Below are 25592 nucleotides of genomic sequence, written 5' to 3' on the forward strand. Positions count from 1 at the left end.
TTGGCTTGTGGAAAATCAAGTTAAGGATGTGGTGATGCAATCTGGGTTACACAAGGTCAGCCTGGAGAGGCGGTGGTAATAATACTCAACATCAGTCTGGAGAGGCGGTGATAAGAATACTCGAGTTACGTCTGAAACAATAACTTATTATGAGGATGCGGAGGTGCTAGTGGAAGTTGAGAATCGGTGGAGTGTTGAGTCATGGACTTTGGAAGCTCCTATCACATGTGTTTGAAGAAGAAATACTTTTGAATCCCTAGAGCTAGTTGAAGGTGGAGTTGTTCATCTTGGTGACGGAAAGCTTGTAAGGTTCAAGGTATGGGTGAGTTTCTTTTAACACAGTGCGAGGTATTTTCTTGAACTTTGATGCATAGATAGTAGGTAGATTACTTGTTAGATAGTTCTACTATTATTGGTTATGCATCTGTTACTAGTGGTGATTCTCATGTTTTGGTTAAGTTGTGGATCTTCGGGTGGGTACTTGTTAGTGACATGAGTTTAGTTGGACTAGTGAAACAAGGTTTACTAGGTGATGTAACTAAACTGGAATTGTTGGAGCCTAACAATGGCCTGAGGTGGTTTCACAGATGTTTGAAGTTGTTCAAGTGACACATGGACATCGGTTGACATGGATTTAAGGTGTGTGATGATAGCGTGCGGGCATTGGTTGGCATTGATGCAAGGTACGTGGTTATCTCGATGGCTGATGAACTTCCAGAGAAAGCCAACATGGAAGTTCCACCATAAATTTTCAGCGAGGTTTCGAGATGAAATTCTTGGGATAGCTTGGTTCCAAGTGAAGCAAAATCTTGGGATGGTTTAGTTCCAAGTGAATAAAATTCTTGGGATGGTTTAATTTCAAGTGGAGTGTACTTTTTATGATGGAGTATGATAATTTAATTTGTCGGTATAGACAATGAGAATTATGATTGTTGGTGAAGACAATGATTGTCGGTATAGACAATGGAAGCAGAAGATAATGATTGTCGGTGTAGACAATGAAGATTGAAGACCATTATAATCAAGGTGGAGATTGTTGGGGTTGATTGCAATGTAAGTCCCACATTGCTAATGAAGAAAAAGAAGGAGGTTAAAAATTAGCTATTGAAAGTCCCACATCGCTTAGAATTGTGAAGCAAGGAGGAAATCAAAGCTATATAATGGACCTAAGTTCTTTGTTTATAATTACACCAAGCATTAACACTTGTAAACACTTTGGGCCCGTTTGGTGCACAAGATAAGAGACAGGATATGATAACTATATCATATCTTGTCTCAATCTAGTGTTTGGTGACACAACAAGATATGATAAGTTAATCCTGAAGCTTATCCTATCTTGTTTCTCTAGTTAAAATCCTTATCCTGAATTTGAGCTGGGTTACCAGCAGGATAGGATAAGAAAAAAATATCGTTGATTTATTCTATAAAATATATTTTAAAATAAAAAATTGAAAATTAATAAAATAATTTGATAGTAAATTAATAATAAAATAATTAATTTTTAAATATATATGTGATTTTCTCACAAGGGTAATTTTGTAATTTATATAATCTAAAAAATCAAAATTCTCCTAAAATTACAATATTTTAAATTAAAATAATTATTAAAAAATTGCAAAATAAGAATATTAATTTAAATTTAATAACAACTTAAATATAATTATTTTGCAATGGTAGTTTTATTATTTGCATATATCATATATTTATTTAGCTTATCTAACATGTATAATTGAGTTATTTATTTGATCATGATTCTTATAAAAAACTTAATTTGTTTATTTTCTCATGATTTGTATTTAAAATTTAAAGTTATTTGATTACATTTTCTTTTTGTACAATTACTTATTTATATTTTTATTTATAAAATTCAAAGTATTACAATATAATTTTTAACAAATAACAATTGTTTTACGAGGGTAATTTTGTCATTTAAATATGTTATGTATCTTATCATATTGGTATGAACAAATATGTATTAAAAATATGATATAATAGTTATCATGTTTGTTATCCTGTGTGCACCAAACACATGATAGGATAACTGAGGATAACTGTTACCCTGCTGATATCCTATCCTATCACTATCCTGTTGTATATCATATCATGTCACTATCCTATCCTGCGCACCAAACGGGCCCTTTAAGTTTATATTTGTGTCTTTTTGCTTTTCTCTTATGCTCTTGTTTAAGAGTATTTGAGATGTAGTTCAAATATTTACTTTGGAGAGTGTGGGTGTAGTGGGGCATGGGGTGGTTGAGAGTGAAGTCTATGTGTTGTAATAATTTTCACATAGTGTTTATTCTCTGGTTGTCGGTTTTGACAACGGCCGTGGTTTTTTCTCCTGTTTGGAGTTTCCACGTTATATTCTTGTGTTGTTGATTGCGTTCTTTTATTTTCTCTATGCCGGTTTTTCCCAACTGAGAGAACACCAAAGCCATCATAAGGTCAATCGTCAAGGATGAGGACATAGAGAAAGCAGTTCTCCTTCCTCCAAAAGAAAAGCTTTCTACATCGCAAGTTTCATGAATATAGGTATAAAAACAATAATATTGTATTTGCAATTTTATTCTTCAAGAAAAAAAAAAAGAGTTAATGTCTTAATTATTTAACTTCATTTATTTTATAATTAGGAGTATACTTGTAAAAAAGTAATTAATAACTTGAAAATTTATAATTAATAATTAAGAATATTTTTTTAAGAGAATCTTATTTTTAAGGAAGAAGGTCGTATAATTTTGCGATAAACTTTATTTAAATACATATATCATTTCAAATCAAACACATTCAATTGAAAGAAAAAAAATCCATGGCTTACTCTAAAATTCTCTTTTTCTCCATCATTGTTAGATTCCTTACTTTTGCAACTATCATGGCACAAGACTCTTCATTTTTTCTAAATAAATTTTGCTCCCCTGACTTTACCAAATCCAACAGCAACACTGAATTCTTCAACCCTATTATTGGTACAAATCCCTCAGATTCTATCTATGGAATGTTCATGTGTAGGGGTGATGTGGATTCTCAACTTTGTCATGAATGCATAGGTAATGCAACCCAACATCTATCCTCAGAGTGTTCTTTGTCCAAACAAGCGTCGATTTGGTACAACGAGTGCACGGTTCGATACTCTAACGATTCATTCTTTTCGGTCGTTGATATGATGCCTGGTTTTTACATGTGCAATACCGCGAATTTCTCAAACACGAAAAGCTTCACGCCTTTATTGTTTTCGACCATGAATCTAACTGCCGATGAAGCAGCTAGTGACAAGAAGAAATTTGCAACAAATGAACGAGTTTTCGAATTTCAGACACTTTATTGTCTAGCTCAGTGCACGTCAGACTTATCGTCGAAAGTTTGTGGAACCTGTCTGCGTAGTGCTATCAAACAACTTCAAATTCATTGTGATGGAAAACTAGGTGGGAGATTTCTTTATCCTAGTTGTAATGTTAGGTATGAACTATATCCTTTTTATAGGTCTATTAATGTTCCTTCACCAAATGAGCTTGCTCCTCAAACAAAAGATTCGATTTCGAAACAAGATTCAAGATTTTTAGAAGATCCATTTTATCTTTCCTATAATTGCTCTAGTAACCACAATACAATCACTTCAAAAAATTTCAACTTACTTCTCTCTTATCTGGTGTCCAATGCCACCGCCGGAAAACTATATCATAGAGTTATAATGGACGAAATTGTGTACGGACTCTTCATGTGTCGAGGTGACCTCCCTTCTCGCCTTTGTGTTCAATGCGTAACAAACGCAAAAGATCGAATATTCTCCATGTGTCTTTCATCCTCAGAGGGTATAATTTGGTATAGCCATTGCTTGCTTCGCTATTCAAGTCAATATTTTTTCCCTAACATCGCCGAAACTAGTCCTATGTACCGCGATATAAACATCACCAATCATTTCATCTCGGACCAAAACTTGTTCACTAGTACATTATCGAATCAGTTATCTGAACTTGCGAATGCGACGGGGAATAGTGATGAAAGATATATGATAAATTCATTAAAATTGAATGATATACAAACCTTATATACTCTTGAACAATGTACACCATATTTGTCTCCTCAGGAATGCATTTCTTGTCTAAATGATATGATAAGTACACAAATTCCATGGTCATTCTTGGGAAGTGTTGGTGGAAGAATTATATATCCTAACTGTAATATGAGATTTGAATTGTTCCAATTTTACATCGAGAGCGATGAAGCTCGGTCGTCTAGGAATCCATCAAAAGAAGCAGGTGAACTCTTTGCTCAAATAGGATTTATTTTATTTTTATAATTTTTTCTTGTTGGGGAATCCATCAAAAGAAGCTCGGTCGTCTACCAATTTTGCATTGTTGGTAAATTGAAAGAAGCAATCAATTTGTTTAATGAAATGGTTTTGGAAAACATCAACCCGAAAATGTATACGTTTAATATATTGGTAGATGCTTTTTGTAAGGAAGGAAAAGTGAAAGAAGTTAACAATGTGTTTGCTATGATAATCAGAAAAGGTGTTAAACCTGATGTTATTACTTATAGCTCGTTAATGGATGGATATTGCTTAGTTAAAGAAATGAACAAGGCCAACCGTACATTCAACACCAAGGCACAATGTGGAGTGACTCCAAATGTTCAGAGCTATAGTATTATGATTAATGGATGTTGTAAGGTTAAAATGGTGGATGAAGCCTTAAATCTCATCGAAGAAATGTGTTGTAGAAACATAATTCCTAATGTGGTAACATACAGTTCCCTTATTGATGGTTTGGGCAAATTAGGGAGAATCTCACATGCTTTGAAGCTTGTCGATGAGATGCACGATAGAGGTCTACCACCTGATATATTTACTTACAATTCAATATTTGATGCTTTATGCAAAAGCCATCATGTTGAAAAGGCAATGGCATTATTAACAAAAGTTAAGGACGAGGGTATTCAACCAAATATGAAGACGTATACTATTCTTATTCACGGATTGTGTAACTTAGGAAGAGTAGAGGATGCGAGAAATGTTTTTGAAGATCTTTTGGTCAAAGGCTACATTCTAGACTAGATGTTTATACATATACTGTTATGATCCAAGGGTTTTGCAACAAGGGATTATTTGATGAAGCGTTGGCCTTGCTATCAAAAATGAAAGATAATAGTTGCATTCCAAATGGCACACTGTTGTCTATATCAATTGTCATATCACTGCTATATGGTCTAACATGTATAAACCTTTTGATGAAAAGTTTTATCAAAACTTTATTACGCGGTTATTGAAGCATATTTTGGTCTGCTGTCAAATTAAGGGTTCTCATATGCTGTTTTAGTTTCTCTGATATTATAGGTTCTCTGCTTTAGTTTAATCCATCTCTAATATGTTTATGTTTATGTTCATACAAAAAGATGGCAAATAGAATTATCTGCTTTAATATGCATTTTGTTAGGAGTCCCACATTGAGTATTTCAAAATGCTCAATGTGGTACTTAAGCCATCAGAATTTTTGTATTCAGCTGAAGAGTCGCAGTTAAACAGCATAGAAAAGAGATCTTTCTTAGTTAGCTGCACTTGTTAAAAGATTGGACTTAAACATCTACATTATATATCGATCATCGTATACTACTTTTGATACTCAATTCTGAGTAGTACCGTTGGATTTTTGGTTCTTGTGATTATTACAACTATGCAGGAACTTCCAATGAGAAGAAACACCGAAGTAACTGCAATGTGTCCTAAAATTTGAGTGGCAGAAACATATTTTCTTAGCTTTTTAGTGCCATTCATAATGTATGCTGTCAGTTTCTCAAGTGAAATACTTGTAAGTGATTAAATGAAGAAACAAGATTATCATGATCTTCTTGTTGATTACCATGACATGAATTTTATGCATGAGGGTGCAAAATCAGCATTCATCTCAGAATGACACGGCTGTATATGAAGGAGAAGGGCCCTGGAATACATGTTCTAGAATAGCATACATCTAATCTTGTACCATAAATACATGTTCCATAAATAATATTCACCAAAAATAAAGATAAATACTCATCCAAAACTGCAAAATCAGTAATTATGTAGATCCAAGCTTGTACCTGTTGTGTACAATTCAAGTCGTTGGATATTAAATCTTAAGTTTATCATTCAAAAATAGTTAAGTTTTGTAAGATTAAAATTATTATTACGCAGAAGTACAAGTATTACAAAGAAAAAAGAAATTTAGCGACTCGTGGATCCAACAAATATTGAGATTCAGATTCAACAAGCATTAAGAACACTTTGTAACAGATGCCAAATTCCAGTCCACATAGATTGGATTTTAAGTTCAGACATTATCTAGATGTAAATTAAATTGATGCCGATAAACACCAGAATAATTAGTTTATAAAAACTACATACAATGCAAAGATTTTAATTCGCACAGTTAACCAAAATACCATATAACTTTGGGTCAGTAAACTAATTGCTATAAAGGACATGTGATCAATACAGTTACCATGCAAAAGGTCGAAAACACAAAGCAGGTGGCAAAAAATATTGATAACTTACTTGAGAAATCACAAAGTCAAAGTTTCACTTAAACCAGCACTGTCCCAATTCACTTTCTATAGTAGCGAAAAGTTTCTCCGTAATGCCATTATTAATTCCTGATATAAAACCTACCAAAGTTGTTGTATTAAAATTTACCAGATCACTCCACCAAAATGATTCTTAGACTCAAGCTTCCTACAAGTATTAAAGATCTATTCAATAAGACATGTAAATAGAAATACTAACCATCTCTAACGGGGACAGCAATATAAGTGTCATGCTTGTGCTTGTTGTGTTTACAACTCCACAGTCTAAAGAAACACTTTAATTGACAATAATTGACTTTATTACTTGGCTGGAGCAAGTGTAGTACAATTTGTAAACTCCTAACCAAACAATATTTCCAAGACAACCGTAACAAATATATTCATTCACTTCCCCACAAATTTCAAACTCACCAATATCCCAATCTTTGAAGTATGAACACACTTAACAAAAGAAATAACAATAACAAAATAACCATCTTACCTAGTTTCAATCTTACAATAGACCTTTTGCGATAATTTCACGTAGAAGTTTCTCTGCCTTATCATTTTCACCTTTATTAAACAGAGAACGGATAATTATTTCATAAGTTGCAGCGTCTGGAATGCAACTATTGTCTTTCATTTTTGATAGCAAGGCCAACGCTTCATCAAACAAGCCCTTGTCGCAAAACCCTTGGATCATAACAGTATATGTATAAACATTTAGATTGTAGCCTTTGACTGAAAGATCTTCAAAAACATGTCTCGCGTCCTCTACTCTTCCAACTTTACACAATCCGTGAATAAGAATAGTATATGTGTTCATATTTGGTTGAATGCCCTCGTCCTTAACTTTTGTTAATAATGCAATTGCCTTTTCAACATGATGGTTTTTGCATAAAGCGTCAAATATAGAATTGTAAGTAATTATATCAGGTGGTAGACCTCTATCATGCATCTCATCGACAAGCTTCAAAGCATGTGAGATTCTCCCTGATTTGCCCAAACCATCAATAAGGGAATTGTAAGTTACCACATTAGGAATAATGTTTCTACAACGCATTTCTTTGAAGAGAATTAAGGCTTCATCCACCATTTTAACCTTACAAAATCCATTAATCATAATACTATAGCTCCAAACTTCAGGAGTCACTCCACTTTGGGCCATGATATTGAATGTACGGTTGGCCTTGTTCATTTCTTTAACTAAGCAATATCCATCCATTAACGAGCTATAAGTAATAACATCAGGTTTAACACCTTTTCTGATCATCATAGCAAACACATTATTAGCTTCTTTCACGTTTCCTTCCTTACAAAATGCATCAACCAATATATTGAAGGTATACACATCAGGGTCGATGTTTTCCAATATCATTTTATTAAACAAATCAATTGCTTCTTTCAATTTACCAACAATGCAAAAGCCATTAATCAAAGCATTGTAAGTGACAACATTGGGATAAATTCTCTTAGCGACCATTTCAGAATATAAATCAAAAGCATCATCAACAAGTTTATCTTTGCACATACTGTCAATAATTGCAGTGTACATTACCACATTAGGTCGAACCAGTTTCCCATCAACTCGTCTCAGCAACTGCAAGGATGCACTTGTTTCTCCTACTTTACATAACCCATTGATTAAGGTTCCATAACTGACTTGGTCCAACTGAAACCCATGGGCTACCAACTTGTCATGAAAATGCAATGCTTTATGGATCTGACCTTTGAGACAGAGACCCTTGATGAGTGTAGTCAAAGTTATGGCATCTGGGTCATAACCCTTTTTGAGAATGTTGGCAAATACAGAAAAGGAAAGAGAGTTTAGACCCAATTGAGAAAAACAATTGATCAAGATGCTCAAAGTGACTAAGTTTAAAGCAATTCCATTTAATTCCATCTGACGATGAAGTGAAATAACAGTGTAGTAATGATTGGCCTTAACAAGAGAACCTAAAATCTTACCAAAATGAATGATGGGTGGGGTTGGATTCTGATGTAGCAAGTGATTGAATGAGGAAACAAGATTAGCTTTTTCTTGTTGGTTGTGTAATTGAGAGTATAGCATTGTTGAAGAAGGAATGAAATTAGGGTTTGAATGTTGAAAAAGAGGGATAGAAGCATAATACCTCTGAAGCATTTTGGTTGAAAACGACAACATTGTGAAGAATGAATGGATTAAGGATAACACTGAATCTATCTATAACGAGAACGTTCCCTCTGTATTATTATGGATTCATTCATTCATTTGGTGCATACTGTCTTTGTTCCCGTCGGGGTTTACGAAAGGAAAGAATCAAAGTCCAAAGGTCACTCAAGGCCCAAGACCCTTGGTTTTTTTTTTTTGGGGGGCAAAAGTCATATTGGGGTGCATGAGACCATTGGTTTTTTTTTTTTTGGCTGAATAGTGTTTTACTCCCTCCGTCCTATAATATAGGCAAAAAAAAATATTTTCACACTTATTAAGAAAAGTAAAATATGATAATTTCAAGGTTGACTTTTTGTGTGTTTGTTGAAATAAGTTTCATGGGAAGATGTAAAAACAATTTTTATTGGTTATTGATTATAGGGAAAAGAAGAGAGAGAGTAAATTAAGTAAAAGTTTATCTTGAAAATGATAAAAGTTAGTTTTTTTTGCTTATAATTTGGGACATGAAAAAGTGATTTTTTTTGCTTATAATATGGGACGGAGTAGTATGTCGTTATTATTTTTTTTTTTAACAAGTTAAAATGAGATATATATTAATAAAATAGTCTACTCAGTACAAGGTGTACGAAAATCGACTATAAATAATTACAAAGAGTCAAGAAAAAAAAAACCATAAACAGATCATACAAGGCCCAAACAAAATAAAGGATTAGACCACCAGCTATGGTAGTTTGAGACTAAAGTCACACTCGTCGACTTCAACCACCTATAGGAAAATAGTTTGATCTTATCCAACAATTGAGGAAGAGTACTTGTTGAGCCACTAAATAGTCTATGATTTTTTTCCGTCCACATAACTCAAACACAAGTTAGCCAAATAAGCTGCATAAAATACTGTCGTGCTCAAGAACCACCTGGTGAAGAAGTGAACTGGACAAATGATCACACAAAGTAATATAGTCCACCATAGGAATGTCAATCCAAGAACGACCCAATTCCCAAAGAGAGCCAAAAGTACTACATGAAATGAACAAGTGATGGGCCGACTCGACCTCTCCACATCCAAAAACACAAGATATAGCTGTAGAGGATAAGATGCCTCGGGTAACCAGGTTGGCTTTAGTGGGAAGCCGATCCCGCAATAAACGCCACGCAAAAATAGAGACCTTCAAGGGTACCTGTTTGTGCCAAATAAGATCAAAACTAGCATCCAAAATAACCGAGTCATGAGACGTCAAAAGCTGATAAGCGCCGCGAACAGAGTAATTGTGATCAGGATCATGCAACCAAAGCCACCTATTTGGAAGCTGAGCCTACAAAGAGATACCAAGAAGTAAGGTCTGACACTCCCCATCGTTAAATAATTTTTCGTTCCTTTTAGGACGTTTAACCATCTCTTTGTTAGTCATTTTGGTCTCTATCGTGTATAAAATGCATCAACATTATAAATGGTTCACCATAGCCATAGACCTAAAAAAAAAATTCAACCATTTGATCTTTTTCTCAAAATCTAACTCACAAGATCTTGTAAATCTATGGTATCTAATAGTGAACCAACCGCCAACATCCAAATTTATTTTACATTTCTTCATCCTTTTTCACCTTCTCCTTCATCATTTTCATCACCATTTTCATAGCCTTCATTATCTTGATATTAAAAATCCCAGAAAATTTAAAATCAAAATCCAAAAAATTTATTTCTTTAAATAAAACCCAAAAAATATTCAAATGAATACTTGAAAGATCAACCACGTGCTAATTATTTTTGTCCAACTAAAGGACAATATTCCATATAGAGTTGACTCGAATGTCAAGTAATCGACTGCTACCCTATGATATTTCTACTACACCTATCAAAGCGATCACAACACACGCCCATTTGAAGAGATTTTCTTCTACTCCGGCTGAAACAAATGTGATCCGATAATGGTCTAATACCACCCCAAGCGATTCTCGGTGTTTGTTTTTCTAAAAAAAAAAATTCTTCTCAATATTGGAGTTCTAAAAGTAGAACATTTTTGGAATTTTAGGGGTAAACAGAAACTCTCAAACAATTGAGATATGAGAATTTTAAGGTCATACTAACTAATAGTCACTAATACTCAGGACCCTCAGTTACGAAAACAAAAAAAAAAACTTTGTTTTAAAAAGAGTATTCTTTATACTTTTAAAAAGTATATTACACAAATTTCAAGAGTCTTTTACTTTATTTAGTTTCTTAACTAGTAAATTCTAATATGAACCACTTCATCAATTGGTTCATGGTGGACAGGTCATGAATAACATTATAACGAATACTAATTTTACAAAATCCACCATTGGATTGAAAGTTTATATTATATAGATCATTCATAGAAAAATTTAGAAAAATTGAAAATCATTTGATATTTTATTGAGACACATCAAGATTAACGGTTTATTAAATAACGTAAATCTTAATAGGTCTGAATAACATAACATATCAAATGATTTTCAAAAAATTTTATGAATGATCTATACAATATAAACTTTCAATTCAACAATGAATTTCGCAAAATTTATATTCGGTAGATCACTTGTCCACGATGGACCATTTGTAAAGGTGGTCCCCATAGCATTAACCTTCTTAATATAAGTTAGTATTTTCTTTAATTGTATTGGGAAAGGTAATTTGTTGAAACAATACATAAAACCATTCTTACATTAAAAACATGCAGCAACTATAACAGCAGCTGCAGTAACCACTAGAACAAACAAGAGAAAATTTAAACTTTTACTAATATTCTAACAAGGGATAATTTAGGATTTTAACAAAAAAAAATTAAATGCAATTAAGTTTGTCCATATAATAAATTATTTTTTAACATCCTCCAATTTGGGGAACCAGAAATTTCCCTATGAGGAATTTTGATTCCCTCCCCTCCTAAAAAATTGAATCAAATACACTTCATTTAAAATATTATATATCCACTCCCCTTCAAAAATCCCCCAACCAAACAGATTAGTGATCAATGGCACAAAACATGTTGCTCAAGCTCTCTGTCTATTTCTTTGTTAAGGTTGATAGATTCAGTTGTTTCTCTACTTTTCAGTCCAATATATATCTGCAAACATTGACATCATTAATATAAGCAAATAAAAAAATACCACAAGTAACAAGTTTTCTAGCTTTATTTGTACAGAATCAAAACAATTTCATACAACATATTTTGAACATCTCTTTATTTTTATTTCTTGATCAACGTCGTATAATAAATATTTCCATAACAACATACTTCATAAAAATTGTATAAAAGAAAACAAATATTTTGAGCAGCATCCAATTGTACATAACTAAGACGAAAAACTGTGAAATCTAAAGATCAAACACCATTGACCTTGAGCATAGGCTCGGACAAGAGAATAATAGGCGCAAAACATAGAAGCTGGGCACAGAATTTAGGCGCGCGTTGAGCACAAAAACAGAAAACTTGCATTACTCACAAAACTAGTTACTTCTTACACTTGATTGATCCCATATATATACACAATGAGGATCAACATCAACTAACTAATAAATGTATAGGAAACCTAATTATTATTTAACTTCTACCTATCAACCTGGATATCCATTAGACCATCAGATTTCACGCGTATTCTCATTTTCTATTAAGAATAAGAGATTGGCTAGAGCAAGTGTAGTACAATTTGTAAAATCCTAACCCGACAATATTTCCAGGACAACCGTAACAAATATATTCATTCACTTCCCCTCAAAGTTTGTTTCTTAATTGGCAAGGAAACTACAAGAAAAAAAAATGATGCCAAAAAATTGAAATATAAAATCAAAATAACAATGTGTAACAAAAGAACCATTTTACCTAGTTTCAATCTTACAGTAGACCTTTCGCGACAATTTCACGTAGAAGTTTCTCTGCCTTATCATTTTCATCTTTATTAAACAGAGAACAGATAATTATTTCATAAGTTTGCAGCGTTTAGAAAAGCATCAACCAGTATATTAAAGGTATACATATTCGGGTTGATGTTTTCCAGAACCATTTTGTTAAACAAATCAATTGCTTCTTTCAATTTACCGACAATGCAAAAACCACTAATTAAAGTACTATAAGTGAAAACATCAGGAGAATAGGTCCAAAGCCAACACCACTAGACCACCCCAAGTGGGTGGTCATTTAAGTTTATTAAGTAACAAATAGGTCCTTTAAGTTTTTTAGGTAACAAATAGGTCCTTTTAAGTTTATAATTTATTGCATCGTTACACTTCCAGCCCCCGTTACAAAGCGCTGACATAACCGTTAACTTAGTAAGATGGCACTAAAACACTGCTTCTTGTTATTTGGAAGCCAAAACGTAGTGTTCACTACCATCTCGCTAAGTTACTTCAGCGTTTTGTAACGGAGAATAAATTGAACGGTAACGGTGCAATAAATTAGAAACTTAAAGGACCTATTTGTTACCTACAAAATTTAAAGGACATATCTGTTACAAACGTAAAACTTAAAGGACCTCTGAATGCATTTGGCCTTCCATAAATAATATATACCAAAATTAAGGATAAATACTCATCCAAAACTGAAAAATCAGTAATTATATAGAAAACAGAATCATGCTGCTTTCTACAAATCATTCAAGTTCTAAACTCTAAGCCTTGTTCCTAGTAACCAAACACTTTGAAAGTTTTCAATACTTCTCTTTAAGGTTCTAAAATACACATTACACAATAATTTAATGTAGCCACAAGAACAATTTAAGTAATTATCAGCTTGCATCACTTAAGCGCCAAGCTTGTACCTGTTGTGTACAATTCAAGTCTTGGCAATTAAATCTTAAGTTTATCATTCTAAAACAGTTAAGTTTTGTAAGATTATAATTATTATTATTATGCAGAAGTACAGGTATTACAAAGAAAAAAGAAGGTTAGAGACTCAAATTCAACAAACATTACGAACGTTTTGTAACATATACCGAATTCCAGTCCAAATAGATTCGATTTTAAGTTCAGACATTATCTAGCTGTAAATTCAATTGCACCGATAAAAACCAGAATAATTAGTTTATAAAAACTACTGTCACGACCCAATCTCAGATCATGACCGGCGCACAGGCTAACACTAACTCATCATATATTCAGCCCGTGCAAGCCTAATACACTAGCTATATAACCTATACACTATAACAAATACACTTATTTAAAATGTAGAGTTACTGAAATTATAGCTCGACAGGGAGGATCCCTGGTCCTACGTATCCCTAAACGATTAGGGAATCAGAGCCACGTCTAAGTGTTGGTTAACTATCAACAAAGTATACATAAAAACTATCTCATCAACCTAGAATCTACATTACCACTTCACACATAATCCCCTGTTCTTCATATTTTATTACAACGCGGTGGAAGACCAAATAATCCTATCATTCTACTACTGAAAAGACTTGAGCAATTCTTGTAAACATTGATCCTTACTTTTCAAATCTAAGAATTTTCCTACTACTTATGAGAAATGAGAATCACAGTGAAAATTTCTATTTCTCATACATAATTAAAATATTACTCTTAAATCTAATTCTACTTCTACTAAAAGATTCATAACCTAGTTTAAAGAACTCACCTTGTTAATTTGATCACAAAACAAGAAATTGATGGAAAAAGAGAGAATTTTGAACTTCTTCAATTTTCCACAAACTACCTTAAACCTTGCTCCTCGCTTTATTCTGGTAAAATTTCAGTCTCCTTCTCGTCCAATAAAGTGAATATAAGTAAGAACTTGGCATGAAATAGGGTCGAGATGCTAGAAATGGAAGAGGAAAATTTTTGGCCCTAAGATTGTGTGTTGTTCTTTGTTCGGCGATGCCATAGCAAAGGGAGAGAAGAAGACTTACGTGTGTATGTTTCTAGAGAGAAAGCTTTGTTTTATCCTTAGCTTTTATAGTTTATTTATTTATTTATATATATCCTTCTCCAAAACTCATACAATAATTTTGTATATACACTTATCTCACTAAATACATCTCACTCTTAAGCTTCTAGCTAATTCCTCTATGCCACTAGTGCATTACAACTCAATTTAGGTTACTTAATTGGTAATAAGTTAACACTTCTAGAAATTTTTAATTTGCCCTTACTAATTTTATGGGTTTACTAATCTATCCTTGGTTAAATTCCTATCCTAATATAAGGTTATACTAATACATGAGTATTTCTCATTTACTAAATTTTTGGGATATTACAACTATATACAATGCAAAGATTTTAATTCACACAGTTAACCAAAACACCATATAACTTTGGGTCAGTAAACTAATTCATATAAAGGACAAGTGATCAATACAGTTAGTCAGTTACCATGCAAAAGGTCGAAAACACAAAGTCGAAGTTTCACTTAAACCCCCAGTCCCAATTCACTATCCAGAGTAGCCAAAAGTTTCTATTTTACAACATTACTAATTCCTGATATAAAAGCTATCAAAGTTGTTGTAGCCAGATCTAATCAATAAGTTGTGTTCCTAGAGTCATGCTTCCTACAAGTATTCAAGAGCTAATCAATAAGCTGTGTTCCCTGTAAAAAATTCATGACCTTTCAAACTCTCAATACTTATCTTTAAGACATATGTAAATATACTGACTATGCATCTCAAATGGGGACTTAGATACTCATTACACAGAAATATAAGTGTCATGCTTGTGCTTGTTGTGTGTACAACTCCGGTCTAAAACAGTTAAGCTTTGTAAAATTAAAATTATTATGCAGCAGTATAAGTATTCCAATCTACAATGTGTAACAAAAGTGTGTTTCTCAATTAGCAAGCAAACTACATAAACTTGAAATATAGAATAAAAATAACAATGTGTAACAAAAGAACCGCCTTACCTAGTTTCAATCTTACAGTAGACCTCTTGCGATCATTTCACGTAGAAATTTCTCTGCTTTATCATTTTCACCTTTACGAAACAGAGAATGGATAATTATTTCATAAGTTACAGCGTCTGGAATGCAACTATTGTCTTTCATTTTTGATAGCAAGGCCAACGCTTCATCAAACAAGCCCTTGTCGCAAAACCCTTGGACCATAACATTATATGTATAAACGTGTAGATTGTAGCCTTTGACTGAAAGATCTTCAAAAACATTTCTCGCGTCCTCTACTCTTCCAACTTTACACAATCCGTGAATAAGAATAGTATATGTGTTCATATTTGGTTGAATGCCCTCGACCTTAACTTTTGTTAATAATGCAATTGCCTTTTCAACATGATGGTTTTTGCATAAAGCGTCAAATATAGAATTGTAAGTAATTATATTAGGTGGTAAACCTCTATCATGCATCTCATCGACAAGCTTCAAAGCATGTGAGATTCTCCCTGATTTGCCCAAACCATCAATAAGGGAATTGTAAGTTACTACATTAGGAATAATGTTTCTACAACGCATTTCTTTGAAGAGAATTAAGGCTTCATCCACCATATTAACCTTACAAAATCCATTAATCATAATACTATAGCTCCAAACTTCAGGAGTCACTCCACTTTGGGCCATGATATTGAATATACCCTTGGCCTTGTTCACTTGTTTAACTAAGCAATATCCATCCATTAACGAGTTATAAGTAATAACATCAGGTTTAACACCTTTTCTGATCATCATAGCAAACACATTATTAGCTTCTTTCACTTTTCCTTCCTTACAAAATGCATCAACCAATATATTGAAGGTATACACATCAGGGTTGATGTTTTCCAATATCATTTTATTAAACAGATCAATTGCTTCTTTCAATTTACCAACAATGCAAAAGCCATTAATCAAAGCATTGTAAGTAAAAACATTGGGATAAATTCTCTTAGCGACCATTTCAGAATATAAATGAAAAGCATCATCAACAAGTTTATCTTTGCACATACTGTCAATAATTGCAGTGTACATTACCACATTAGGTCGAACCAGTTTCCCATCAACTCGTCTCAGCAACTGCAAGGCTGCACTTGTTTCTCCTACTTTACATAACCCGTTGATTAAGGTCCCATAACTAACTTGGTTCAACTGGAACCCCTGCGCTACCACCTTGTCGTGAAAGTGCAAAGCTTTATGGATCTCACCTTTGAGGCAATAACCCTTGATGAGTGTGGTCAAAGTTATGACATCTGGGTCATAACCCTTTTTGAGAATGTTGGCAAATACAGAAAAGGAAAGAGAGTTTAAACCCAATTGAGAAAAGCAATTGATCAAGATGCTCAAAGTGACTAAATCTGAAGCAATTCCATTTAATTCCATATGACGATGAAGTGAAATAACAGTATAGTAATGATTGGACTTAACAAGAGAACCTAAAATCTTATTAAAATGGAAGATGGGTGGGGTTGGATTCTGATGTAACAAGTGATTGAATGAAGAAACAAGATTATCATGATCTTCATGTTGGTTGTGTAATTGAGAGTATAACATTGTTGAAGAACGAATGAAATTAGGGTTTGGAAGTTGAAAAAGAGGGATAGAAGAAGCATAGTACCTCTGAAACTTTTTGGTTGAAAACGACAACATTGCTAGAATGAAATTAATGTTGGTGCGCCGGGGATTAAGAGGAGTGATTAGAGTTGAAATGGAAAGAATTGGAAATAGAGTTCGTTTGAAATTGTTAGAAAATTTGGGTTTCAATCAATTGATGAATTTATGACAAAGAAAATGAAGAAATGAAGAAAAAAATAATTAATTGATGATGGTGCACCGTTAGATTTTGGACATGCAAAATTTAATACTAGCAAATAAATTAGCTGATTTAATATTTACCAAAAAAAAATTTGCCGATTTAATTTATAGTGTTTGATAAAATTAGTGGTTGGACTAAATTATAAATATGAAATAATATAAAAAAAATGCTTAATTAATATTTAATTTTTTTAAGTAAATTGTCAAGGGTAAAATTGGAAAAATAAATAATAAGCTATAAGATATAAACTAATAAGCTAATTGAAATAACATCTAGAAAATAAGCTAAAAGCTAGTAAAATAAATTATAAGTTTGTAACGAAAAGACTATTACCTATATGAGCTTTTAGCATATAAGCTATAGACTAGATTTTTTTTCATCCCAAACAGAACCTAATTTATCGAACGAAAACACATTTAAGGACCTAAACATAATGTTTACTAATTAGAGGACATAGATGAAATCAACAATTCAGTTAAAGAAACAAAAAAGCGGTTTAGCCAAGTGTCATTTTGGTAACACAAATAAGCTATAGTTTATAGCTTATTAGAATGACTTATAGGACTCGTTTGACCCTGCTTTTTTTAGAGCTTATTTAAACGGCTTATGCAATTTTTATATATTATTATAAGTTTGTTAAGGTAGTTTATGATAAATTAATTTATAAAATTATAATTTTCACTGTTGTGAACTTATAAAATAACATAAAATTTAATTTATGTTGCATAAGCTCTAAAAAAAGTTGGGTCAAATGGACCCATAAGCTTGTTAGCACCTAACAGTTCAGGGTTGATAATTAGGGATGACAAAAAAACTCAAACCCGAGAGACCTATCCGAACTCAAACCCAAGTCAACGGGCGAAACCCGATTTGACTGGGTTTGGGTTCGGGTGACACCCGATAATATGGGTGTGGGTTTGGTATCAGTCAAACTCACACCCGAAACTCATACACCCACCCGAAATATTTTATAATTACCTAATTACCCTCATAGTCTCCCTCAATTTTCTTGGAAGACCTTAAATTTTAGTTGTAATTTAATTTCTTGAAAGTCTATGTTGTAATTTCTTGAAAGTCTATGTTTGAATTTCCTTGGAATACCTTAATTTTAGTTGTAATTTAATTCAAAGTCTATGTTGTAATTTAATTTCTTAAATTTGCAAATTATTTTCAAATATGCTGCGGGTTTGGGTTTGGGTGGAAAAAACCCGAACCCAAAGGGTGTGGGCGTGGGTGATGTTTTGCCACCTGAATAGCCTTTTGGGTTTGGGTTTGGGTGATAATTTCGGGTGTGGGTTTGGTAAGTGTCAAACTCGCACCCATGGGCGCCCGTTGCCATCCCTATGATAATTGCATCTATCTGCATAAGTCGGTGACTGCATTTAATATGTGTACTAAAAAAAATGTCATTTAATTATTTATGTTTTTAGACTTTTTTAAAAAGTTATTTGATTAACAAAACAAAATGATTATTATTTTAGAAAGTGTATTAAAATCTTCCGATAATAATAATAACTAGACACTTACCCGTGCGATGCACGGGTCTTATGTGCTATTTTATACTGTAACGTCAAAAAATTATTTCTATAAGTAGTAAATTTAAAATTGAAACAATAGGAACAAAGATATTAATTTGAAACTTATTGGAGTCTTCATTATCCCTTACCAAAAAATTACGGCATTATCGAATTTGACATTTATATTAATTCGAAACTTATTGGAGCAAAGATAAACCAACTTAGCTGATACTCAAATATCGAATATGATAAAAATCATACAGGGCATAACAACCATTAGTAAATTTTATTTTATCTAATTTTTTTTACCAACATTAAAAAAGTAGTCCTGACAATCGACCAACTTCTTATATTTACAAAGATTGGACAAAAGATTATTAACAAAAACATTAACTATTTTGAAAAAAATAAAATAAAATACACAAAATAATAAAATGAACAATAAAATTAAAATGAATAATAACCCAAAACAATAATAAAAATTAAATGGATATAAGTGGATGATGTGACTAAATGAAAGGTTTTTATTGGTTTATGGATTAGGGTTTAGATAGACAATTCCATAACTATCTAAGATTTATATATATATATATAGATAATAATTATTACAACTAGTACCCCACATTAAATAGATGTAAGTGGATGATGTGACTAAATGAAAGGTTTTCATTGGTTTCTGGATTAGGGTTTAGATAGACAATTCCATAACTATCTAAGATTTATATATATAGATAATAGTAAGAAAATTTGTCACCTCAGACCATGTAATTAAATTAAAATAATTACGAGTTAAATAATTTATTTTATTTTTTTTCCTAAATTAATAATTTATTCGAATTTATTTTTTTAATTTTATATTCTTAATTTTTTTTCTTGCAAGCAATAAAGTGAAAATTCAGGACCACCACTCATGCCACCAAGAGTCATTTGTGTTGAAAATTCAGGAATTTCATGAAGTCCAACATTCGAAACGTTTTCATTTCTCATTGGAGTAGAAGAATAATAAGGGGGTGCTTGAGATGAACAAGGCATCATTGATCCATAATATGGACGATGGTTTGGATTAGATGACGGCATGATGAAATTTGGAGGAAATCCATAATTTGGTATATTTTGGGGATCTTGTTGGTTGGAAGATTCATTTTGAAATCTATAATTGTTGGGATTTTGGTAGTTGAAAGGGTAATTGGTAGAATTTTGGGCGTTAAAAGAGTTATTGTTAGGATTCATTTCACTAAAAAGATGTTAATTAGAGCTACAAACAAGAGTTTATTAAAGGCTAAATAGAAAAATTAGAAGGAAAATTTCGTTTTTTTTGTTGTGTCCAAATCAAATGAACCAAGTCTCTATTTATAGACAAAAAAATAATGAATTTTGGGGAAAAAAATTAATTTACTACGAAATAATTGACCTAAAATTATAAGGATGAAATAAAAATCTAAAAATCACAATAACCAAAAATATGTTGTCAAATGAAGGAAGGGGACCCACTCCTTCCCCCACCACTTATTGTTTCAACGTGTTGAAAATTTTCAACTTGAATTCATCCACATATTTTTCAACAGCTTATTCAAGTAACTCATTGTAGCAATTCAACTATTGAAAGCATGTTTCAACTAGCCCATTGTAAGTGGTCTCAGGGATTACATATTTCAACAAAGTAATTAAAAACTAATTTAGGATTAAAATTGTTAAGTTGGGTGGCTTTCAAGTTTGTTGAAATTAAAAGCATAAACGAAACAATTAAAGATAGAGTTTGAAGGTGTGAAAACACAAGAAGGGGGGTTGAATTGTGTTTTAGATAAGTTAAAACTTTTGCAAAGTTTCAACTCAAATAAGTTAGCAGCGGATAAAATAAGTAAACACAAAAACAGAGATAAGAGGATGAGAAAGTACACAGCAGATTTATACTGGTTCCTCTCACAAAACGAGAGTAGTCCAGTCCCCTTGCACTTCCAATGGATTTCACTATAATCACACAAGATTACAAATGCTCAAACACACAGTAAGAGACTTCTACACAATGCTCAAGCACACAGCAAGAGGCTTCTCAAACTTAAGAAAGTAAATAAAGTTTGCTGAGATAATACAATACACTTAGAGAACCTTAATAATAAAATACAATGAGTACTAAAAGACTTCAAAGTATTTTGAATAAGAATGAGATTCAAGGTTTAGATGATGAGTGTTTGTATTGACAGATTGAGTGTGCAAAGGAACGTGCGTGTCTAGATTATTTTCTTCAAAGATGAAGTGATGAATATATATAGTCCAAGAGAACGCTCCATGTGAATTATGACCGTTGTGCAAGGATCATTTGCCCAGTTAACGTTATCTTTGCAGTCTGAGATGAAAGCAACGTTTGCATACCAAAGTGGTAGTGAGGTTTCTCTACTTTATCATTGTAGAAGGTGTTTATACTAAACAGAGAAACTTTCACAGTTTGACTTCTAAGCTTCACCAGAATGGAATAAGGTTAAACAACTTGATTGTCCATTTGAATTGCTTAAATCAATCTTCCTTGTAACTTGGCTCCAACGTTCTCTGATTTAAGCTGACATGAAAATGACTTCCCAATGCACAGAGTTCAGGAACATCTTCTGAGGTCTTTTTGCTTCTGAATAACTATAGCTTTCAGAGGCTTCAGAACCAAAAGACCTTGCTTCTGAGTCTGTTTCAGAACATGTTTGACAACTTCTGAACTTAGGTCATCAGAATTTACTTATAACGGTCCTGCACACTAGTTTGAAAAATTAGTACTATCAATTATTCCTTTAATACTTATTGTTATCATCAAAACTTTAATAGATCTAAAACTTGGGGCTTTAGAACCAATTTTGTTCCAACAATCTTCCCCTTTTTTATGATGACAAATATAAGTATTAATTGACAATTGTTGATTTAATTTATCATTTTCAAGATCAGGTTTACGAGGTTTGCAAGCTCCCCCTGAGTTTGATATATGATTAATTAAAATCAGTTTAAGAACTAGTTATATAGTCTGAAGAAAATTTTCACATTTTGACTTTCAGAGGAAAAGGTTTGCAAGCTCTCCCTGAGTCCAATAAGTATCAGAAGATTTGCAAACTTCTGAACGCTTATATGTGATAATTTTGTTCTGACTTTATGACAAAGTCTCCTTAATAAATAAGTATAAATAATACGAGTTAACTTATAAACTTTGACAATTTCAGGTTTTAGCATATGAAACCAATGTATCACAAGAGGTTCAATTAATATTTTCCATTCTCCCCCTTTTTTCATCAGTCAAAAAGAATTAAAGACAGTCAAAAAAGAATTTTGAAAACACAATTTCCAAATTAGTCAAAGGTAGAAAGTAGTTGAAACTGTAAATATAATAAATAAGGGCGTTAAGAACCAGGGGTTGAAACTGCTATAAAAGGCATTGCAAAACAGAGTTGGAATAACAAATCACAACTAATTTGTAAGAAAAAAAAATGAGGAGATCAAGTAAGCGCATTGCAGAGGCTCAAAAGAAAAAGAGTGAGGAGAAGAATGTTGCTGAGTGATGAGTCTTCATCCGTCGCTATTTTTAGAGTCTTTTTAATTAAGTTTTTAATATCATTTTATTAGTTTAATGTTTAATTTAGAGTCATTTTAAATAAATTTTAATTTTTGGTTTATTGTGTCAATTAAGTGTTTTTCTCTATAAAAATAATATTTTGCGTAACTTTTATTTTCTTAGTTCGACTTAACATGTTTATGCTTGAGTGCAAAAATTATTATTATAAGTGTTCTAGTGTATGGGCTGGTGTGAATAGAAAAGATCAAACTTTGAGCAAGCTTGGCCCAATCAAAAAGCAAAGTGGATCCAAGAAAGAAACACAACGAGATTTGTGAGGCTAAATAAAAGGCAGCGCACTGTTCATAGAAAAGGGGATTCAAGCACATCACATACAGAACAATACGCAGCAAGGACGGAAACGGAAGAGAAATTGAAGAAGCAAAGGAAGGCAACGTGAAGAGCAAAGCAATCCATCTTGGGTTTATTCCTTTTCATCATGCTTGTTTCTTTAAATATTATGTCTAGCTAAATTTTCATGATTGGTCTTTAGGGGATTCTGATTATTATTTTTCTTGAACCATGTGATTATCATATGTTATGATCAATGAATTACGAAGTTAGTTTATTCAATTTTTCCTTATGCTTAATGCTTTACATGACTTGATCAATTGTGTGATGATTTCAATCATTTGTTTTACTATGACGATAGGAATAAATGATCGATCTAGGAATGATTGATCAATTAACTTTCACTTAAGACATTTCGGATTGTTAATTGAGATTAAAAGATTAAAGTTTTTACACCTCAATTGATCATAGATTACCTAAGACATTAGGAATCGATGATCAAGGGAGAGGATTATGTTACCAAGACATTGGGCATAATCATTTTTTATTTAATCTAATCGTGAAATTAAATTGAGTAATTTGTAATCATACATGAAATTACCAAGAGAAGTAGTAATTAGATGAACCAAAAGAATCAATCGATTTTCTTCCATCAATTTGAATCCCAAGTTATTTCTAAGTTTATGATAAAAATCCAAACTAAGTTAAACTCCCCCCTTTTGCATTTTAATTATTAATTAATCCTAAATTAATTTAATTGTTTTGTCGAGATTGAAAAAATCCCTGTGGATACGAATTTTGATTTTATTACTTGACGACAATTTAGTACACTTGCTAAATTTCCATCAAGTTTTTGGCGCCGTTGCCGGGGAGCAGAAACAAGAGTAGAAAGCGAAACCAGAGATAATCATCTTATCATCTGACTCTGAGAAAACAGATTTAGATTATGCAAAGTTCTTGGCAACATATGATCTAGATGAGGGAGATTCGTCTGAGGTCCAATCCCAGCAGAAGGAGAAGACAACAGAAGAATCTATTCAGAAGTGAAATTTTATGTAATCCATGGATCATATGTACCCAATTAATTTTGCATGAATAAAATGTTATTTTAGTTTACTTTCAATTTCTTGTTTTAGCAATTTTTCGCAAGGAAGAGTACAATACAAAAATGGCACATCACAAGATAAGAATAAAAAAAAATTATCAAACTGATAATGAAGTTTATAAATAAATCCAACAAAGCATAAAAAAATGTTCAGAAGGTAAAAACAAAAGGTGCATAACATAGTGCATAGAATCCTAAGGATTAGGAGAAAGAAGGCTAAGGATTTTCTTCAAGTCAGCACTCATTTCTGCTTGCCTAGCATTCATTGCTTCTTGTTCTTCCTTCATTGATGCCAATTTTCCATTAACCTCGGTCTTGAAAGCTTCAAAAGCAGAGAGCTCAGAAGGTATAACATGATCCTTTGTCACAAATAATGGCGTAGGTTCCAATGAAAACTTCAAGTGCATGCTGAGCTCACTATCTAGCAGTCGCAGACCTATGTTTTCTTTCCATATTTCAGTTCTGAGCACATCTTCATTAAAGAAATTGTCAGAAATACTGAAGTTCCCTTTCCTGCGCATCTGTGCTTGATCAAACTCTTGATTAACACCCCTTACCCATTTCTTGGTCTTCATCTGAAACTCTATTAGTTCATTGACATCACCATTCTGTACCTTAGATAGCACCTTGTCACTTTCCTTCTTAAGCTGTTCCCAAGCCTCCATGTATTCATCCAGATCAACAAAAGAATGTCTCAGCCTATGTAAATCATGCATCCTAAGTAAGATGTTATTGCACATTTCTGCTAGCTCAGAATTAGATACAGGTGGGGCTGGCTGAGGAAATTTTGAGGTGTCAAATTGGACGGGGTCAGAGGGAAATTTGGATGGTGAGAGGTGGTATCTAGTATGAGAAAGTGATAGTTCACCAGCTTGTGGTTTCTCAGATTCAGGAGTTGATGGTACAGAGGGTGTGGTTGGTTTAGGTGAAGAGTCAAAAGTTTGGCTAATTGGTATGGTATGTTGAGAGGATTGTGGGCCGAGTTCAACTGTGTGTGTTGGGGAATGATGGTGTTCTGAAGTGTTGTGTTCAGGGGACATGTGAACATGATCAGAGGTTTGAACACGTTCAGCAGTGTTTTATGGTTCAGGGGATTGTTGTTTCAGAGTATGATCAGGTTCAGAAGATTGAACTTGATTAGAGGCTTTTTCTGGTTCAGAAGGTAATTTGCTTTGGTCATTAGTAGGTTCAGTACAAATGATATGTTCAGTGGATGGTTGAGGGTTAGATGATTATGGTAGATCACCTTGAAGATGTTGTTCAAGGTTTTGGATAGGAGTTAACTGAGTTTGTTGTTTTTGGTCAAAAAGATGTTTTTCCTTGGCAGCTGTCTCTATACATAGACTGACAAGAGATGCAAGTTCCTTGGCCTTGTTGGAATAAATTTCACATCCAACTTCTAGGCCTTCCATGCAAAAATCTATGTCTGTGTCAGAGTTAATGTTAGGAAGATCATCTATGGTAGGGGGATGGATGACATCCACTTTAAAACATTGGGGAGTCACATCTTGATTTCTTATACCTTCAAAGATATTGAAGTTAACTTGCTAATCATTGAGCCTCAACATTAAATCACCCATCTCCACATCAATTAGAGCTCTCCCGGTTGCTAGAAAGGGTCTTCCCTATAACAGAGGCACTTCGGCGTTTTCTTCCATATCGAGAATTACAAAATTCGCCGGTAAGACAAATTCGGCCACACTTACCAAAACGTCTTGTAAGATT

At 32.8% G+C, this 25592-nt stretch overlaps 4 protein-coding genes across 11 annotated transcripts; 2 read left to right on the forward strand and 2 right to left on the reverse strand.

Annotated features, from left to right (window-relative positions):
• Positions 1–2797: 2797 nt before the first annotated feature.
• LOC123907058 (putative cysteine-rich receptor-like protein kinase 9) lies at positions 2798–4460 on the forward strand. Its single transcript, XM_045957146.1, has one exon. The coding sequence runs from the start codon at positions 2807–2809 to the stop codon at positions 4292–4294; it is 1488 nt and encodes a 495-aa protein (XP_045813102.1). The 5' UTR covers positions 2798–2806; the 3' UTR covers positions 4295–4460.
• LOC123904845 (pentatricopeptide repeat-containing protein At1g12300, mitochondrial-like) lies at positions 4418–5050 on the forward strand. Its single transcript, XM_045954454.1, has one exon. The coding sequence runs from the start codon at positions 4418–4420 to the stop codon at positions 5048–5050; it is 633 nt and encodes a 210-aa protein (XP_045810410.1).
• Positions 5051–5856: 806 nt separating this feature from the next.
• On the reverse strand, positions 5857–8837 carry LOC123907052 (pentatricopeptide repeat-containing protein At3g22470, mitochondrial-like). 3 transcript variants are annotated; one of them, XR_006809144.1, is made up of 3 exons: positions 7037–8837; positions 6665–6703; positions 5857–5947 (listed from the first exon to the last, which is right to left on the reverse strand). XR_006809144.1 is itself a non-coding variant. In XM_045957131.1 (3 exons), the coding sequence occupies exons 1-2, from the start codon at positions 8659–8661 to the stop codon at positions 7049–7051; spliced, it is 1431 nt and encodes a 476-aa protein (XP_045813087.1). In that variant the 5' UTR covers positions 8662–8837; the 3' UTR covers positions 6503–6703; positions 7037–7048. The 3 variants fall into 3 exon arrangements, 2 of the variants coding, with proteins under 2 accessions (XP_045813087.1, XP_045813086.1); XM_045957131.1 differs by lacking the exon at positions 5857–5947 and having other exon boundaries at positions 6503–6703; positions 7037–8320; positions 8503–8837; XM_045957130.1 differs by lacking the exon at positions 5857–5947 and having other exon boundaries at positions 6503–6703.
• A 2626-nt stretch (positions 8838–11463) lies between these two features.
• LOC123907051 (pentatricopeptide repeat-containing protein At1g12300, mitochondrial-like) lies at positions 11464–17311 on the reverse strand. 6 transcript variants are annotated; one of them, XR_006809142.1, is made up of 3 exons: positions 15538–17307; positions 14278–14399; positions 11464–11769 (listed from the first exon to the last, which is right to left on the reverse strand). XR_006809142.1 is itself a non-coding variant. In XM_045957126.1 (2 exons), the coding sequence occupies exon 1, from the start codon at positions 17203–17205 to the stop codon at positions 15550–15552; it is 1656 nt and encodes a 551-aa protein (XP_045813082.1). In that variant the 5' UTR covers positions 17206–17311; the 3' UTR covers positions 11464–11769; positions 15538–15549. The 6 variants fall into 6 exon arrangements, 3 of the variants coding, with proteins under 3 accessions (XP_045813082.1, XP_045813084.1, XP_045813085.1); XR_006809143.1 differs by lacking the exon at positions 14278–14399 and adding an exon at positions 15012–15187; XR_006809141.1 differs by having other exon boundaries at positions 14278–15187.
• Positions 17312–25592: the final 8281 nt, after the last annotated feature.

The sequence above is a fragment of the Trifolium pratense genome, linkage group LG2, assembly GCF_020283565.1.
Source record: "Trifolium pratense cultivar HEN17-A07 linkage group LG2, ARS_RC_1.1, whole genome shotgun sequence".
NCBI classification, from domain to species: domain Eukaryota; kingdom Viridiplantae; phylum Streptophyta; class Magnoliopsida; order Fabales; family Fabaceae; genus Trifolium; species Trifolium pratense.